The sequence below is a fragment of the Mytilus edulis genome, chromosome 2, assembly GCF_963676685.1.
Source record: "Mytilus edulis chromosome 2, xbMytEdul2.2, whole genome shotgun sequence".
Classification (NCBI taxonomy): domain Eukaryota; kingdom Metazoa; phylum Mollusca; class Bivalvia; order Mytilida; family Mytilidae; genus Mytilus; species Mytilus edulis.
The window spans coordinates 62,052,800-62,070,850 of NC_092345.1; the positions used below are offsets into that span (position 1 = coordinate 62,052,800).

At 32.1% G+C, this 18,051-nt stretch overlaps 2 protein-coding genes across 2 annotated transcripts; one reads left to right on the forward strand and one right to left on the reverse strand.

Annotated features, from left to right (window-relative positions):
• Positions 1 to 968: 968 nt before the first annotated feature.
• On the reverse strand, positions 969 to 14,732 carry LOC139510946 (uncharacterized). The gene is made up of 2 exons (XM_071297501.1): positions 13,727 to 14,732; positions 969 to 1,075 (listed from the first exon to the last, which is right to left on the reverse strand). Exons 1-2 carry the CDS (start codon positions 14,730 to 14,732, stop codon positions 969 to 971), a joined length of 1,113 nt encoding a protein of 370 aa, XP_071153602.1.
• A 146-nt stretch (positions 14,733 to 14,878) lies between these two features.
• LOC139510947 (uncharacterized) lies at positions 14,879 to 18,051 on the forward strand. Its single transcript, XM_071297503.1, has 2 exons — positions 14,879 to 15,929; positions 18,005 to 18,051. Exons 1-2 carry the CDS (start codon positions 14,879 to 14,881, stop codon positions 18,049 to 18,051), a joined length of 1,098 nt encoding a protein of 365 aa, XP_071153604.1.

The following is an 18,051-nucleotide window of genomic DNA, read 5'->3' on the forward strand; positions in this document are numbered from 1 at the left end:
GTTATATTATAGTTCGTTTCTGTGTGAGTTACATTTTAATGTTGTATTTCTGTTGTGTCGTAGTTCTCTTATTTTTGATGCGTTTCCCTCAGTTTTAGCTTGTAACTCGGATTTGTTTTTTTTCTCTATCGATTTGTTATGAATTTCGAACAGCGGTATACTACTGTTGCCTTTATTTTACCAGATACCAATGGACGTAGGATTCTTCCTTTTATTATTATTAAATTTAACTGTCGATAGTTGAGAAATATCCTATTGCACGATATTCGAGTGAGAAGACTTCGCCAATAATTATAAGACAATCTGTAGACAACCTGTCTGTTTCGTCTTTCAATGATCTGCATACAGAGAGGTGTACTTCTATGAGACGTTATCGGGAATGTTAGCTTTTTGAGACGTCACAACAGCAAAATTTGACATCCTATAAGAACTGTTACCAATGATGAACTGGGATCAAATGAACCACACGTTCATTTTAAAATCAACAAATAAATGGTCAGGAAAAGTATCAAACGATATTTAATCATTGTTACATACTTAACTAAATTTAACGTGATAAGTGACCGTTGTCCATTTTGAGACATTGCTACTGAATTACGCACGAGATTTTTAACTTCTTTGTTATAAATGATTTACAAAATACATGTCTAATAAATTGGAAAAGGAAAACGGGATGCGGGATGCAAAATCACTTTTTGTATCCCACTCTCACTTTCTCAAAATTTTGGCTAAAAAGACTGACTGGATTGGAAATAAAATTTGAAAAAAATGATTACTCAAAAACTACTCATTGGAAATACCCAATTTTTTTTACAGAGTTAAGTTTGATAATAACATTTTTAAAATTCATTGATATTTTCCACTTGTATCACATATTTTGGAAATAATTCCAGGACGAGATTTCAACGAGACTGAAACGTCAGAAAAATACATCCTTGAACTGCACAAAAACAAAAAGCTATTCTTCGCTAAAATATAACATGGTTTATATTCATACTCACAATCAGGAAACTTTTCTCACCTTTGTATTGTACTGTTGTACATCTGATGTCTAAATCACAATCTTTTATATTTTCTAAAATTAAAAGAAAGTCATCACTAAAACTAATCCATAAATTAAATATCTAATAAAAGAAGTCAGTCATGCATTAACTGCAAACATTGCACTGACAAAAAAAGAGATAATCATTCTCTTACATATACTAAGGAGAAAACAATAAAAAACAAACTGGAAAACATTTGGACGGATTTTCCTTTACTACTTTGTTTTTATTTTCCGTTTCTTAATGATGATGTTCTATTTGCTACTTGTTCTGGATTGTAAAAAAAACATGATTTCTTAAAACCATTCTTTTTCGATATACGCCTGATTGACAGAGGTGTGTCTAAGTAATCAATAATCGAAATATTTCCATTTATTAACATTTTACTGGATTGGATATCATACTTTTCAAAATCAAATTTTGTCGTACATATAGAAATTTATGATATGATTCCACTAGCAAGATGATTTTTAAAAAAAAGGCGTTGTACCCAAGTCAGCTTTTCACAGTTAGATATTTTTTATGATAAATTGATCGAAAGTAAAATGTCATCCGACAAGATCCTCTTATTTGAAACTGTAATGCCATCTGCAGAAATTGTGTAAATAAAAGCCCACTTTTTTTATCAAATCTTTATATCCAGTTAGCTAATCAATAGAGTGACGTGTTGTACCTAGACTTCGTTTAAGTATACAAATGACAAAATACATCGAGGTGTAAATCTGAGCAACACCAACCCAAAGAAAACAGGGGATGATCTCAAATGCTCTGGGGGTAGCAGATCCAGCTTCACCAGCGGCACCCGTCTGGTTGTTCATGCAAGTCTTCGTGGGGATAAGCCTAATTTGGTGATGCTATGTTCGGGCACATATATTCCATAACGGTCAACCAACTTGTGTCCGTATAATTTTCGAATGAACGATTTCATATTTGTCACTTAAACCCTTGGTTTAATAGCTCTCTTGAAAGCAGCAACACATGATAGTGAATTCAAGCTCTGGAATATCGAAAGATACTAAATCGATATGCCGGTTATGCTTGAATGTTGCTACATAGAAATAGAATGTTAACAATTGAAAAGCAGAAATAATCTCGTTTGTCGTTTAATTTGTTGTCTTCATATTTTGTAAAGTAGGAAAAAAACCTCACTTATCAGTCCTTGAAAAGTATTGGAAAATTATTCCTACTGTTGTTCAAAATACCTGTTTTTTTTTTAATTTCTAAAATCAATAACTTTGGTTTTTATTATTAATTTTGCAATACTGTATAGAGACTTCATGTGTCCTTACTGTCTGCAATGTGATTTGTTTTTATATTTGCAGTTGTAAATACATCACAAATGATTTTATGATTTCACCAAACAGATTTTTTTCAAAATACAGGGAACCCTTAATCTATTATAAGAAAAGTCAATTTCATCAATGAATTTTTTTTTAATATACACTTCATTTTACAATAATCTTAATATTACTAAAAATTTGAGACCGTTGAATCTAAAATTGTTGAAAAGTAAATTTCATAACATCTATTGTAAATTTAAAAATATGATTCCACCGGCAGAAATAACACAAAGGCGTTCGTTTTTCCTCCCACCCAACTTTTCACACTATCAGTATTCATAATATTGATGATCATAAATCGGTCAAAACGTCATTGCATCAATATAAAAAAAGAAACTTTGACAATTTAAACCACTTTTTGCATTCAAACTTTATATCCAGCTAGTTAGTCTATCAGGTGACGTGTTTCTCCAAACTCCTTGAAGAATAAAATTTAAAATTACAAATACAAAAGTAAAAATAACAATAATATCGAAAATTCTAAACGGAAATTCCACAACCAAATGGCAAAATAGAAAGCTCAAACACATCAATCCAATGGATAACAACTGTCATATTCATGACTTGCTACACGCAAAACAGTACAAGTACAGCAGATCCTGATCAAAATGTGGCACCCATCGTATTGCTATTTCAAGTACACTCGGTGATGTCCCATACTTGCAAAATTAGAATTGGGATCGCTTCCGTATAATTTTCCAAGTGATAACTTTATGTTCAACACCCGAAACAACTGGTTTCCTTGTAATATAAAAAAGATGTGGTATGATTGCCAATGAGACATCTATCCACAAAAGACCAAAATGACACAGACATTAACAACTATAGGTCACCGTACGGCCTTCAACAATGAGCAAAACCGCATACCGCATAGTCAGCTATAAAAGGCCCCGATAAGATAATGAAAAATAATTCAAACGAGAAAACTAACGGCCTTATTTATGTAAAAAAAAATGAACGACGAACAAATATGTAACACATAAACAAACGACAACCACTGAATTACAGGCTCCTGACTTGGAACAGGCACATACATAAATAATGTGACGGGGTTAAACATGTTAGCGGGATCCCAACCCTCCCCCTAACCTGGGACAGTGGTATAACAGTACAACATAAGAACGAAATATAAAAATCAGTTGTAAGTCTTGTAAGCAGAACCTCTATATCATGGAAGTCGTGATAGGAAATGCATTCTCTTGTGTATCGTTTCAACTGTAGATATATACTTCATATATAATCTCTGTAAGATGTGCTATAAAGAAATGAAATGTTCAAAATTAAAAAGCTAAAATCATCTATTTTGACGTAAAGTTTTGTTCTTAACCGACCTCTATTGTCCATTTCTATATGTAAGTCAATGTATTTAGTAACTCATAAAAACTTGTGCCAACTGGAAGAACTCTGTCGCGGCAATCAATTATGTACTAAATACAAATTTGTCAAAATAACCCAATAATCAAATACTGAAATTTATGACAAAAGTATTCCAACTCTTGTTCTTATATACATTGTGTATCTTCTTTATATATTATGTTATTTTTAAAACTGTATAGAGACTTCAAGCTACTTTAAACTGCATATAATATTTATATGTTTTTTTTTTTAGACATTTACTGTTGTAAATATATTATTTTATTTGCAGATAAAAAAGATCAAAATGCTTCCCCTGACCGATTTCACTATTTCACGAAACAGAAAACCGTGTTGCTTATAACTGGAACTCGTATAACATCACACAAAAAGAAAGAGTATATTTCATGATTGAATCTTTTCGGTTTATGTCTGTTTGAGAGGTTTTTAGGTGTTCAAAAATCATAACATTTTCATTGCTTAAAAATTTAACTTTATTGAATTTGATATTGTTCAAAATATGATTTTATGTGAAAAAAAAGATATTTATCGTGGAATATGATTCAACTACAGAAATGCAAACAAAAAGGCGATGGTTCCTTTCCACTTTTTCACACTATTAATATTTATAATATTGCTGATCATCGGTCAAAATTTACTGTCGTCACATTTATTCGTCACATAATTATTTTGAAAGGATGATTTCACTTGCAGAGGTTGTGTTGATTTACTCCCACTTTTTTTCAATTCAAACGTTATATCAAGTTAGCTTTATCATGCAGTTGAGCTTTGTCTTTAAACTTCGTTTAAGTACAAATTTATATGTCATCTAAACCATTTATTTAAAACCCGTCAAATCGCAAAAAACACCTTTTACTAGTTAATTGTTTTCCATTCGTTTGTGATTTTGATTTTGCTATTTGATAAAGGACTTTCCATTTTGAATTTTTCATGGAGTTTGGTATTTTTGTTATATACTTTTTTGTATACTTTTTTAGTATACTCTTGAATTTTCTTCAAATTATCACTTCATTGTGTACGCCTTTCTTATTATATCAACTGTTCAAATATAATAATTAAATACTATTAATGAAACCATCAATCTATAAACAACATTAAATGCCTAAAATATTCAATAAAATTAACGGTACCAAGTTTCCTGCACCAGATGCGTATTTAGACAATGTCTCTTCAGTGATGCTCGTGGACAAAATATTTGAGATCTAAAGCTTATATAAAAGATGAAGAGCTATAAGCCAAAAGGTCCAAAAATTATAGCCAAATCCGTGAAAGGAATCAGAGCTTTGCATGAGGGAGATACATTCCTTAATTTATGATAATTTCTATCATTTTGTAACAGCAAATTTTATTAACACAAAAAATCCGTATTTTCATGCCAGTACCGAAGAACTGGCTACCGGGCTGGTGATACTAAACCTTTTTTCTGTCTGATTAAAGTTAATCGATAGAATTGATTATACTATTATCACTGCATGAAATGATACGTTTACAAATTTTATGCTCATATTAAAATTCTTGTTTAAAATTTAAGTAGATATAGGAAGATGTGGTGTGAGTGCCAATGAGACAACTCTCCATCCAAATAACAATTTATAAAAGTAAACAATTATAGGTCAATGTACGGCCTTCAACACGGAGCCTTGGCTCACACCGAACATACAGCTATGAAGGGCCCAAAAATTACTTGTGTTAAACCATTCGAACGGGAAAACCAACGGTCTAATCTATATAAAAAACGAGAAACGAGAAACACGTATGAATTACATAAACAAACGACAACTACTGTACATCAGGTCTGATTTACGAAGAATTATTTAAGTACTTTATGAAAATTTAATGCTTTTGTTAAATTTCAAATTTTCTTGTGTTTACTCCCGATACATGGGTTATCAAATTTGTTATTTATTTGAAAAATAATACCAGTTTAGATTGTTCAATTATTATGTCTGGTATTTTTTTACCTCATCGATTTGCTTATTTGAAACAAAACAAACAAAAAAAGTGTTTCTTTGTAGAATTTTTGAACCAACACACACTGCATAATTCAGTAGACACTCCAATAACAGGTTTTGATAATTCAATTAATTATCTTATTACTACCACAATTTGATATTAATTAGTATTGTAATTTTCATTGTTATTAATAAATTTTATATAAGTTTTACAAATCTAATCTTAACTTCTATCTTATTTTTGGGAAATCGTTTTAGAAATTCAAATGTGACGTCACTTTGTGCTTCAACTGGATTTGGAATTTGGCTAACATGGCTGTGTATCTTATGTGCTGGTATTTATGTTGTTTTATTTAATGTATCCTTGTTTAGTCTGTAGTAAGTCACCACTTCGGTTTTTATCATGTATATCTATTATATAGTCATTTTATAAAATTTACTGTTTACAAAAGTATGAATTATCCTAAATAATAATGCTGTTCTTATCCAAGGCAGAAACCCCTAGCTGTATAGGCCACAACTGTTTGGAACTATTGATCCTCAGTGCTCTTCAACTTTGTACTTGTTTTGTCTTTCAAACTTTTTCATCTGAGCGTCACTGGTTAGTCTTGTGTGGACGAAACGCACGTCTGGCGTATTAAATTTTAAACCTGGTATCTTTTGTTAGCTATTATATGTGTGTTTCTCTTTCCTACATTGTCTCCCATTTATTTGTCTTGTAGTCCTGCATGTAATGTTGTCATTTTAATGTTATATTTAACATTGTAATTTAAGCAGGAGGTTTGGCATGCTACAAAACCAGGTTCAACCCATCATTTTTTCCCCTTTAAATGTCCTGTACAAAGTCAGGAAAATGGTCATTGTTATATTATAGTTCGTTTCTGTGTGTGTTACATTTTAATGTTGTGTTTCTCGTGTGTCGTAGTTCTCTTATTTGATGCATTTCCCTCAGTTTTAGTTTGTAACCTGGGTTTGTTTTTTTCTCAATCGACTTATGAATTTCGAACAGCGGTATACTACTGTTGCCTTTATTTGACCTCATTTAGCAATATTTGCAAAAATGTGACTGTAATATGTAAATGAAGGACATTTTCTCCCTCTTTAAAAAAATAGAGATAAAAGAAAAAAATCGGAGGATATCAAAAGAATATTCAAACTCATAAGCTGATGATAAACTGACAACGACATGAAAAACACCCACGAAAAACGACCAAAGACACATAACAGTTTACTAAAACTATCAACGAGCAACACGAACCTCATCAAACACCTGTGTCGATCTCGGGTGCTCTGAAAGGGTGAAGCAGTTACTGCTATATATTTTTGCACTTACTGCTCTTGGTAAAAACTCATTGATGAGTTTACTTTTATGGTGTGTACGGAGGCGGATTAATGATTTCGACTATTAGAACATATCAGTCGTCATTTATGAAACAGAAATTTCATCTTTGTCAACAAACTCGTGATGGCGTTCGTAAAATTTTCAAAGGTGTGATTCATCTTCCCCACTTCGATCACTTGATTTTATAGCTTCCTTGCAAGAACCAATACTCTATAATTATTAATTAATCAATTATTATTTGTAACTGTTGATGTAAATGTCCTTTGGTTTTGTGAGTCTTTGTTTACTCCTTGGTTTTTATTGTTATTGTCTATTAATGAAATCATGAAAGAAATTTTAAGACTTGAAATATCGTATCAAATGGGAGCCATATATAGAATCCATATGCGCGCTCTGTAGGAAAGTTGCTAAACAGAAATGGAAAGTACACAACTGAGAAGTCGAAGTCACCCTTTTTTTTTTAATTGTTTTCTCAGGTGGTTCTAAGTGAGTTTTTATATGTTAGTCAATGTATATATCAAATTCTTCAACGCACTCAGCTCAAATTATTATAATTCCTTGTTATATCGTCACAAAAATGTACTGATACTGATACAAAATGGTGTGTCTGATAACAGGCACGAGAACAGTTATTTCGTAGTGCATTTCATTTTGACAATAAATTGAAATTAAAAGAATCGCACTTGCTTTTTCTCAAAAATAGTTTTACAGTGTAGTGTACTACTAGTGGGACAAATAACATCATACGTATAGAAACTTCTACCAGATGACACCTTAGCCAAAAGGTCATAATAAACTACACAAGGCTTCCTAATGAGCACTACTTCCTATGTGTAACTTCAAAACTTTTGGATGATTCGATCATCATTTAAGGTTTTTCTGGTCATATTTTTTGTAATCCAGAATAAAAAGTATTTAAAAAGTGTTCAATTAGTAATATATAGCATAGTAGCCAGCTAGATAATAAAAATGGCTAGTATTTCAGCATTTATTGGGTAGAACACAAATCTAGGGTGCTCGCATACTACAGCTTAACTGCATAAAAATCGTAATTTCCTTGAAAACAAAACATCATTAAAGGATAGTAAGATATTTTAGTTAAATAGAATCTGTTTTATACAATACCACTTAAACTAGCAATGAGTTCAACGTGTTCACCATTTGGTCATTTAAAATCAAATGAAATGAAAACATTTTGACCGATTGGTAATGTCAAACGACAAAAAAAACTAGAAAAGAACATTCATACTGAAAGAAATTTCCTTTTTTTTTCAATTTTGTTTTTGCGCAAAACAAACTTTAAAAGTATATATTATTTATAGGTTTCACTGAATTATGTATACATTCAAATTTGTAGAATTACTCCTTGGTCAATCACTGAAAAGGATGTCACAAGTATTCAATGTGTTGTACAAAATTTCTACTTTTTAAAAACTGTAACAGCAATTAGTTTTATTTTCAAAGCTATAAAGAGGCTTTATGTTAATTTATAAAGCCTTCAATTCTTTTTTTTTAAATAATTTTAGCAGTTGTAAATATTTGTTTTATTTTTAGAAATTAAGGCAAATTACCATCACCCCTTTAATGATTTTATGATGGCATAGAAAACTTACAAAAACTTACTAAAACCAAAAATCAATTTCATCAAATCATCTTATCGATAGTCGCATGTTTAAGGGGTGTCTAGATGTTTAACAATCGTAATATTGTATAACGTTAATAGATATATTCATCAGAAATATGATTCCACCTGCAGAAATAAATAAAGGCGTTATTTCCTGGCAAGCTTTTCACAGATGTTGTAATTGAAATTAAGATTCCATCTGCAGAATTTGTGTTAATTTACACCTACATTTTTCATTCCAACTGTATATTTAGTAACCTAATTGAGAAGGTGACGTATTGTCTTTAGACTTCTATTAAGTATACAATAGGAAAAGTTCATCGAGCACAACTTTATATAGACAATGAGGGTCGATAAAGAACAAAACTTTACGACAAAGACGATGATTTCTGCTTTCAATTGTGAATTTCCATTTTTATGTCTTTCCATCTTTATGTATCTGCATATGGAGTATATATTTCCCATCTGATACAAAAGTCCAGATCATTAACTGTCATTTCTTTGATCAGTGGTTGCTGCTAACAACGAGACGATTGAACCCAGAGTCCCAAGTCGTGAAGTTGAAATCATCCCTTTGAAAATTTTACGGACGCCATCACGAGTTAGTTGACCAAATTGGAATATATGTTTCACTGATTACTTCGGATATGTTCCAATTTTCGGAGCAACAATCACGTCCTCTTTTCCTCGAATGTCGCCTTTCGAATTAGACTTACACCGGGTTTGTATTTACATAAAAAAAAAACCACAGATGTCACATGTGGAACAGGATCTGATTGCCCTACCAGAGCACATGAAATTCAATTTTGGTTGGGTTCGTGTTGCTTCGTCTTTAGTTTTTTTTTATGTTGTGTACTGTTACTTGTCTTGTTGTTCTTAGCAACGGTATTGTCAGTTTGTTTTTGACTTGTGAGTTTGGATATTCCTTTCATACCTTTCGACTCTTTTTCACATAAAAAAAAATAAACAGCTGTGCCAAGACCGCACGATACGCCCGACGTCTTATGCGTCTTGAAGTTTTATGCAATAATCATAAATAGTTTCTGAGAAAGTTTTAAGCAATAACCATTTACTTTTTTGGAGACACGGCGGGACATGTGAACCCCCACCCCCTCCCCCTCCCCCCCCACCCTGTTTTTTTTTACAAAAAACTAAACAGATCTTAAGATTAATATAACAAAGAAGTGTGTACAGTTTCAAGCAATAATCATAAATTGTTTTTGAGATACCGCGACATGTAAAAAAAACCTCCCCTTTATACAAAATACTCAATAACTCAAAAATAAAATTTTGAGTCATCACCAAAAAGTATACAGGTCTTTAGATTAATATAACAAAGAAGTGTGTAAAGTTTAAGCAATAATCATAAATCATTTTTGAGATACGGCACGACATGTAAAACCTCCCTCCCCCCTTTTTACAAAATACTCAATAACTCAAAAATGAAATTTTGAATCATCACCAAAACGTATACAGATATTAAGATTAATATAACAAAGAAGTGTGTGAAGTTTTAAGCAATAATCATAAATCATTTTTGAGATGCGGTGCGACATGTAAAAAAAAACCTCCCCCTTTTTTACAAAATACTCAATAACTCAAAAATGAAATTTTGAATCATCACCAAAAAGTATAAAGATATTAAGATTAATATAACTAAGAAGTTGTAAAGTTTTAAGCAACAATCATAAACCGTTTTTGAGATACAGTGCGACATGTGAAAAAAAACCAACACCACTGTTTTAGTTACAAAGTGCCATACTCAAAAAGTTTAAATCTTGTTTTCACCAAAAAGTATACAGATCATTTTACCATCATAAGAAACAACTATATTAGGTTTCATGAAATTTAGATAAGTCGTTCTCAAGTTACGGTGCGACATGTTTACGCCATACAGACGGACGGACACCGGACATTTGTATACCATAATACGTCCCGTCAAAATTTTTACGGGCGTATAAAAACAAGTCTAGTTGGAACCTTAATGCATTTCAACTTTGTACTTGTTTGGCTTTATAAATATTTTGATATGAGCGTCACTGATGAGTCTTATGTAGACGAAACGCGCGTCTGGCGTTCTAAATTATAATCCTGGTACCTTTGATAACTATCATCAACATCTTTTTTATTACAACTATAGAAAGGTACTGTGGAAATATCATTCCACCTACAGAATAAAATAAAGATGCTGTTTCTGAACTAGCTTTATCAATAGCAGTATTATTAATATTACGTAAAAAAAAAATAATATGTTATTTTGAACGTGTGATTCTAACGGCTGAAATTTTGCTAATTTAAACACAGATTTTTCTTTAACATTTTATATCTTGTGAGCTAATTAATAGGGTGTTATCTTGTCTGTAAACCCCGTTTGAATATACAAATATCAAAAACACATCGAGTTTAAAATTATATATTATCAAATCAATATTTCAGTAAAATAAAATGCCCTTTAGACAAAAACCAGCAGTTAATTTCATCAATGAATGTTTGTATAATCTTTCAATTTCAAATTACTTGTTTGATCAATTATGAGTCTTCTTGGCAAAAAGACAGTTTGAATTGTCAATAACATTAACTTCATTCAAAAATATGTTAGTACTGATAATATGTTGGTTTAATCTATCTTGCAACCACTGCAGTTTGGTCTTTTTGTAACAAGAAAAGGTAATTTGAAAATTTGCCCCTTTTCATTTTCTTTTGAACTTACAATTTCATATAATTTTTGTTACCCTCTGAACTTTATTTTTTTCTAATTAAAAGTGAACAAAGTTCTTAGGTTTCCCTTGAACAACTATTTTTATAATCATGGTGAATGAAGGAATAAATGCAATGTCTTTTTTATAATCATCCAATACACAGAAATTATGCCGTTATACTAGTAGTTCATATTATTTTTGTCGATATGAACCTTTTCCTAAAAGAGGGACGAAAGATACCAAAGGGACAGTCAAACTCATAAATCTTAAACAAACTAACAACGCCATGGCTAATAAAGGGCTGCGCTTTAGCGCATGATACGCCCGTTGCTCTTTTAACTTGTCTTTTATGCTTTAAATGAATTTATATGATCAACTAGAAATATATATACAAATCAAAAGGGATGTTACATTAATATATTCACCAAAGTTTCATAAAATCCCCCTTTTTTAGGTATAAAAATTCATTACTTAAGAAACCGTAAAATCTAAAATTTATAAAAATGGAAAGGGAGCTTATGTCAATAGATATAAACAATTTATCAAAGTTGCATAAAATTTTGTGAAAGTGTTAGTTATTGTCCCAAAATTCGAAAATCCCCCCTTTTTTAAGCATAAAAATTCATAACACGGAAATGTAAAATCTGAAATTTATAAAAATTGAAAGGGAGCTTACATCAATAGATATAAACAATTCACCAAAGTTTCATGGACATTGGTGAAAGCCTTTTTGAGTTATTGTCCGAAGTGTTGAAAATCCCCCTTTTTTTTATGAATAAAGCCCCATAAATCCAAAACTTAAAATCTGAAATTTATAAAAATTAAAAGGGAGCTTACATCAATAGATATAAACAATTCACCAAAGTTTCATGGACATTGGTGAAAGCCTTTTTGAGTTATTGTCCGAAGTGTTGAAAATCCCCCTTTTTTTTATGAATAAAGCCCCATAAATCCAAAACTTAAAATCTGAAATTTATAAAAATTGAAAGGGAGCTTACATCAATAGATATAAACAATTCACCAAAGTTTCATGGACATTGGTGAAAGCCTTTTTGAGTTATTGTCCTAAGTGTTGAAAATCCCCCTTTTTTTATGAATAAAGCCCCATAAATCCAAAACTTAAAATCTGAAATTTATAAAAATTGAAAGGGAGCTTACATCAATAGATATAAACAATTCACCAAAGTTTCATGGACATTGGTGAAAGCCTTTTTGAGTTATTGTCCGAAGTGTTGAAAATCCCCCTTTTTTATGAATAAAGCCCCATAAATCCAAAACTTAAAATCTGAAATTAAAAAAAAACGAAAGGGAGCTTACGTCAATAGATATAAACAAATAGGTGAAAGTGTTTTTGAGTTATTGTCCGAAGTGTGGACCACGGACGGACGGACAGACGGACGGACGGACAACGGTATACCATAATACGTCCCGTCTAAAAGACGACGGGCGTATAAAAATGAAAAAGACGAACAAAAAACAGCAAACATGACAATCTGTTTCAATTTCTAACTGTTTCAATCTGAGAAATTTTCTATCATCTGATACATTGTCAATAAAATAAACCTTAATTGATATAGTTTGTTTTTTTTGCAGGTTTAGTCTCTATTTTCATACATTTGTTCATTCACAGGGGATTTGAAGTTGTGCCAAATACGACCAAGGTTTTATATATATATATATATATATATATATATATATATCAGTCTAAAGATTTGCACAACGGTACTGATATAAGATGTTATAATACGAAAATGTTGTTATTAAATCGTGCTGACAAATATTTCGGCTCAACAAATGGCCTTCTTCAAGTGTCACAAGTTTTAACAATACTGATACATAATGTATAAGGTGTAAAAATAGATCAGTAATAATACAGGTAAGTTTTGGTCGATTGATTTTTAATCCAAAAGCCTGAATATCATAATATAAACAAAACACTATAAATCAATATACGTGACTGTGTATATTAACAATAAAAATGAGTGAAAAAACAAAAACGCTAGTATTTCTTATTGATGCCGTTTGGATGATGTACATTAAGTTCCTTTATCCAAAAGCTTTCCCGAACCTGTCGCTGGGCATCACTCCAGTGAATATTCTGTTCAATCACTAGAATTTTCATGCGGTTAAAGTCATCAGGTTTGTGACCCGACTGTCTGAAGTGCTGAGAAACTGGGAGAAGTGGCTTCTTAGAGATATCACTCCTATGGCCATTGAGGCGTTTGTGGAAAGGCTGCTTTGACTCACCAACATATTGGAGGCCACAAACCGAACATTCTAGTATGTAAACAACATTCATACTTTTGCAGGTAACATTGCAAAATATCTTATAGTTGTTTTCGGTTGCCTTACTGTGAAATGTTGATGAATGCTGCATCTGTAGGCAGCATTTGCAGCGTTTTTCTTCACACGAACGACATTCTCCAGAAGTACTTCTATTATCAGACACTTCAGCCCGCACCAGCAGGTTCCGCAGACTACTAGGTTGCCTAAAAGCTATCATTGGAGGCTCGGGAAAAATCTTGGATAGTTTGGAATTCTTTTCAACTGATTTCCAATGCTCACGAATGACACCAAAGCTGTTTTTGAGAGATGGGTGGTAAGTAAGAACACATGGAGTCCTTTTATTTTTCTTTTTAACTTTGTATTCCAATAGTTCACTCCTGGGAATTGATTCCGCTTTCTGAAAGCTTTTTTTGATATTTCTGTGTTTGTAGCCCCTTTTCTTCAAGCGAGTTTCAAGTTGACGTAGTTGTCTTTTAGTTGTTTCTGTGTTGGAACATATTCGCTTGACTCTAAGTGCCTGACTGTATGGAATACTCTTGGTAAGATGAGCAGGATGGCAACTTTTAGGGGACAAATATTGATGAGTGTCAGTGGGTTTAGAATATAAATCTGTAGATATGATGCCCTCTGTGAGCGAACTTGAAGTATCGAGGAAGGCGATTTTGGATTTAGACTTCTCATGAGTAAATTTGATACTAGGATGTATGTTGTTGGCATGAGTGATAAAAGTATCTAAATCCTCGTCGCTTTTATTCCATTTCATATCCACATCATCTATAAATCTAAACCAGGAAAGCGGTTTTTCGATGGAAGTTTCAAGGAGTTGTTTCTCTAATTTGCCCATAAATATGTTGGCATATGACGGAGCCATTTTGGTGCCCATGGCAGTTCCATTTACTTGCAAATAATGATCTCCATCAAAAGTGAAGTTGTTTTTCTTAAGTACCAGCGTGAGCATTTTGACCAGGCATTCGGTAGGTGGATATTTCACTGGTCTGGAATCCCAAACTTCTTTACATGCATCGATGCCATCTGCATGTGGAATATTAGTGTAGAGGGAGGTGACATCCATGGAAACAAGAGTCGTGTCGGAGACCTATAGTTTCAGCGAACGGTCATCCAACGGAAAAAATATCGGAATTTGTTGACTTCCATCTTCGTCAACATGTTGAAGACTTACCATCTCACATCAAAGATACAACCGATTATCTAAGAAAAATGCAGGCCTTAAATCCACTCCCCTCCGACACGACTCTTGTTTCCATGGATGTCACCTCCCTCTACACTAATATTCCACATGCAGATGGCATCGATGCATGTAAAGAAGTTTGGGATTCCAGACCAGTGAAATATCCACCTACCGAATGCCTGGTCAAAATGCTCACGCTGGTACTTAAGAAAAACAACTTCACTTTTGATGGAGATCATTATTTGCAAGTAAATGGAACTGCCATGGGCACCAAAATGGCTCCGTCATATGCCAACATATTTATGGGCAAATTAGAGAAACAACTCCTTGAAACTTCCATCGAAAAACCGCTTTCCTGGTTTAGATTTATAGATGATGTGGATATGAAATGGAATAAAAGCGACGAGGATTTAGATACTTTTATTACTCATGCCAACAACATACATCCTAGTATCAAATTTACTCATGAGAAGTCTAAATCCAAAATCGCCTTCCTCGATACTTCAAGTTCGCTCACAGAGGGCATCATATCTACAGATTTATATTCTAAACCCACTGACACTCATCAATATTTGTCCCCTAAAAGTTGCCATCCTGCTCATCTTACCAAGAGTATTCCATACAGTCAGGCACTTAGAGTCAAGCGAATATGTTCCAACACAGAAACAACTAAAAGACAACTACGTCAACTTGAAACTCGCTTGAAGAAAAGGGGCTACAAACACAGAAATATCAAAAAAAGCTTTCAGAAAGCGGAATCAATTCCCAGGAGTGAACTATTGGAATACAAAGTTAAAAAGAAAAATAAAAGGACTCCATGTGTTCTTACTTACCACCCATCTCTCAAAAACAGCTTTGGTGTCATTCGTGAGCATTGGAAATCAGTTGAAAAGAATTCCAAACTATCCAAGATTTTTCCCGAGCCTCCAATGATAGCTTTTAGGCAACCTAGTAGTCTGCGGAACCTGCTGGTGCGGGCTGAAGTGTCTGATAATAGAAGTACTTCTGGAGAATGTCGTTCGTGTGAAGAAAAACGCTGCAAATGCTGCCTACAGATGCAGCATTCATCAACATTTCACAGTAAGGCAACCGAAAACAACTATAAGATATTTTGCAATGTTACCTGCAAAAGTATGAATGTTGTTTACATACTAGAATGTTCGGTTTGTGGCCTCCAATATGTTGGTGAGTCAAAGCAGCCTTTCCACAAACGCCTCAATGGCCATAGGAGTGATATCTCTAAGAAGCCACTTCTCCCAGTTTCTCAGCACTTCAGACAGTCGGGTCACAAACCTGATGACTTTAACCGCATGAAAATTCTAGTGATTGAACAGAATATTCACTGGAGTGATGCCCAGCGACAGGTTCGGGAAAGCTTTTGGATAAAGGAACTTAATGTACATCATCCAAACGGCATCAATAAGAAATACTAGCGTTTTTGTTTTTTCACTCATTTTTATTGTTAATATACACAGTCACGTATATTGATTTATAGTGTTTTGTTTATATTATGATATTCAGGCTTTTGGATTAAAAATCAATCGACCAAAACTTACCTGTATTATTACTGATCTATTTTTACACCTTATACATTATGTATCAGTATTGTTAAAACTTGTGACACTTGAAGAAGGCCATTTGTTGAGCCGAAATATTTGTCAGCACGATTTAATAACAACATTTTTGTATTATAACATCTTATATCAGTACCGTTGTGCAAATCTTTAGACTGATATAATTTTTTCCTTATCTGCATAGTATCGCCTATTCTAGACGATCCGGTACATAGTAAATTTGCTGGTTGGTCGTTTTTATAGACTTTTATATATATATATATATATGTTAGCGGCAATAAGTGAAATTAGGCATTAAGCTTAAATCCTAGGCAATAAGCTAACGCCTAGGCAGTAAGTCTATTGCCTAAATGATGTTAGGCATTAGTCTTAAATCCTAGGATTTAAGCTTAAATCCTGAAAAATGTGAGCAGGCATTAAGCTTAATGCCTAAAATGTAAAGGCGAGTAAATAAAAGACATTTATTCATTTAAATTAAAATATTTTTGGTACATAATAATATTATGATAACTGTGGCCTGTTTATCGACACTGTCCTAAGATTAGTCCTATAAGATATTCTTAGGACAGAAAATATGATATAGTTAGGATCGACTTACGACATTTCTTAGCATTCTTCACATCGAAAGCTATCTGAGGATTTCATTAGCTGGAATGTCATAAGTGATCATAAGTATTGGCGTAAAAGAAAATAGCAAATGAAAAAAATGAAATATTGTATCAAATTCAACCAAAAACATTAATTCACACACCGATTAATTATTAGAAAATAATTACGTCTAGTTTTAAATGAAAGGTATAATTGTAAATCTAAACTCTTTGAAACAAAATATAAGTAAAAAATATAACTACGTTTTATATTAGAATTGAACAAAATAATTGTAAATAGTAAAAATTAAATATATAATCGGTAAAATCATGTTATGCTTTGAGGGACCTGAATTCGAAGCGTCACGGTTTCATACTTAAAAGTTCATAGGAAAATCTCGTGCATCTTCATATAAATACTGAATACTTCAACTATTTTATTTTATTACTGCAAATAACATACGTTTGAGAATGAAAAGAAGAAAAAAAATCAAATTTCACCGATTTTAACAATGCAAAAGTACAGGACCCAGTGTCATCCTAAATATAAAAAAGAAGATGTGGCATGATTACCAATATGACAAATCTCCACAAGAGACCAGAAATAAATTAACAAATAAAATATGTTATTTATATCAAAATGCATCAAATAATAATTTAGAAATATAAAAACTTGATAGAAATTTGTGTTAAAAAATCATTTTGTTATCACAAATTGTCGAACTATTAACAAAGACAATTTACTTATCCAATAAAAAAAAATAGAAAATGGTGTGATAAAAAAAAATCCAATCTTAATTTGGTCTACTTTTGACAAGTTCAAACCAGCTCGACTAATGAAGTGTACAAATTTTCAAATAAATATAATTTTCAATTGGATAAAATTACATTTTTTTTAAGTCTTTTTGATACTTATTTATACCACACAAACACGAAAAAAGTATGAGTTTATTCTGTTTTTCAAAATTACTAAATAAACTTACTAATTTTGAAGATCTGTCAAATGAATGTATATTTATAAATGTAGAATTAGAAATATAA

Bases quoted from the DNA above. Each gene is read 5' to 3' on its own strand.
- LOC139510946 (XM_071297501.1), bottom strand. From the start codon at position 14,732: ATGGATGTCACCTCCCTCTACACTAATATTCCACATGCAGATGGCATC. The intron at 1,076-13,726 runs GTAAGGCAACCG...TTTTAATTTTAG, and splicing joins GCATTCATCAACATTTCACA to AAAATATAAAAGATTGTGAT.
- LOC139510947 (XM_071297503.1), top strand. From the start codon at position 14,879: ATGCAGGCCTTAAATCCACTCCCCTCCGACACGACTCTTGTTTCCATG. The intron at 15,930-18,004 runs GTAAGGCAACCG...CTAATTTTGAAG, and splicing joins GCATTCATCAACATTTCACA to ATCTGTCAAATGAATGTATA.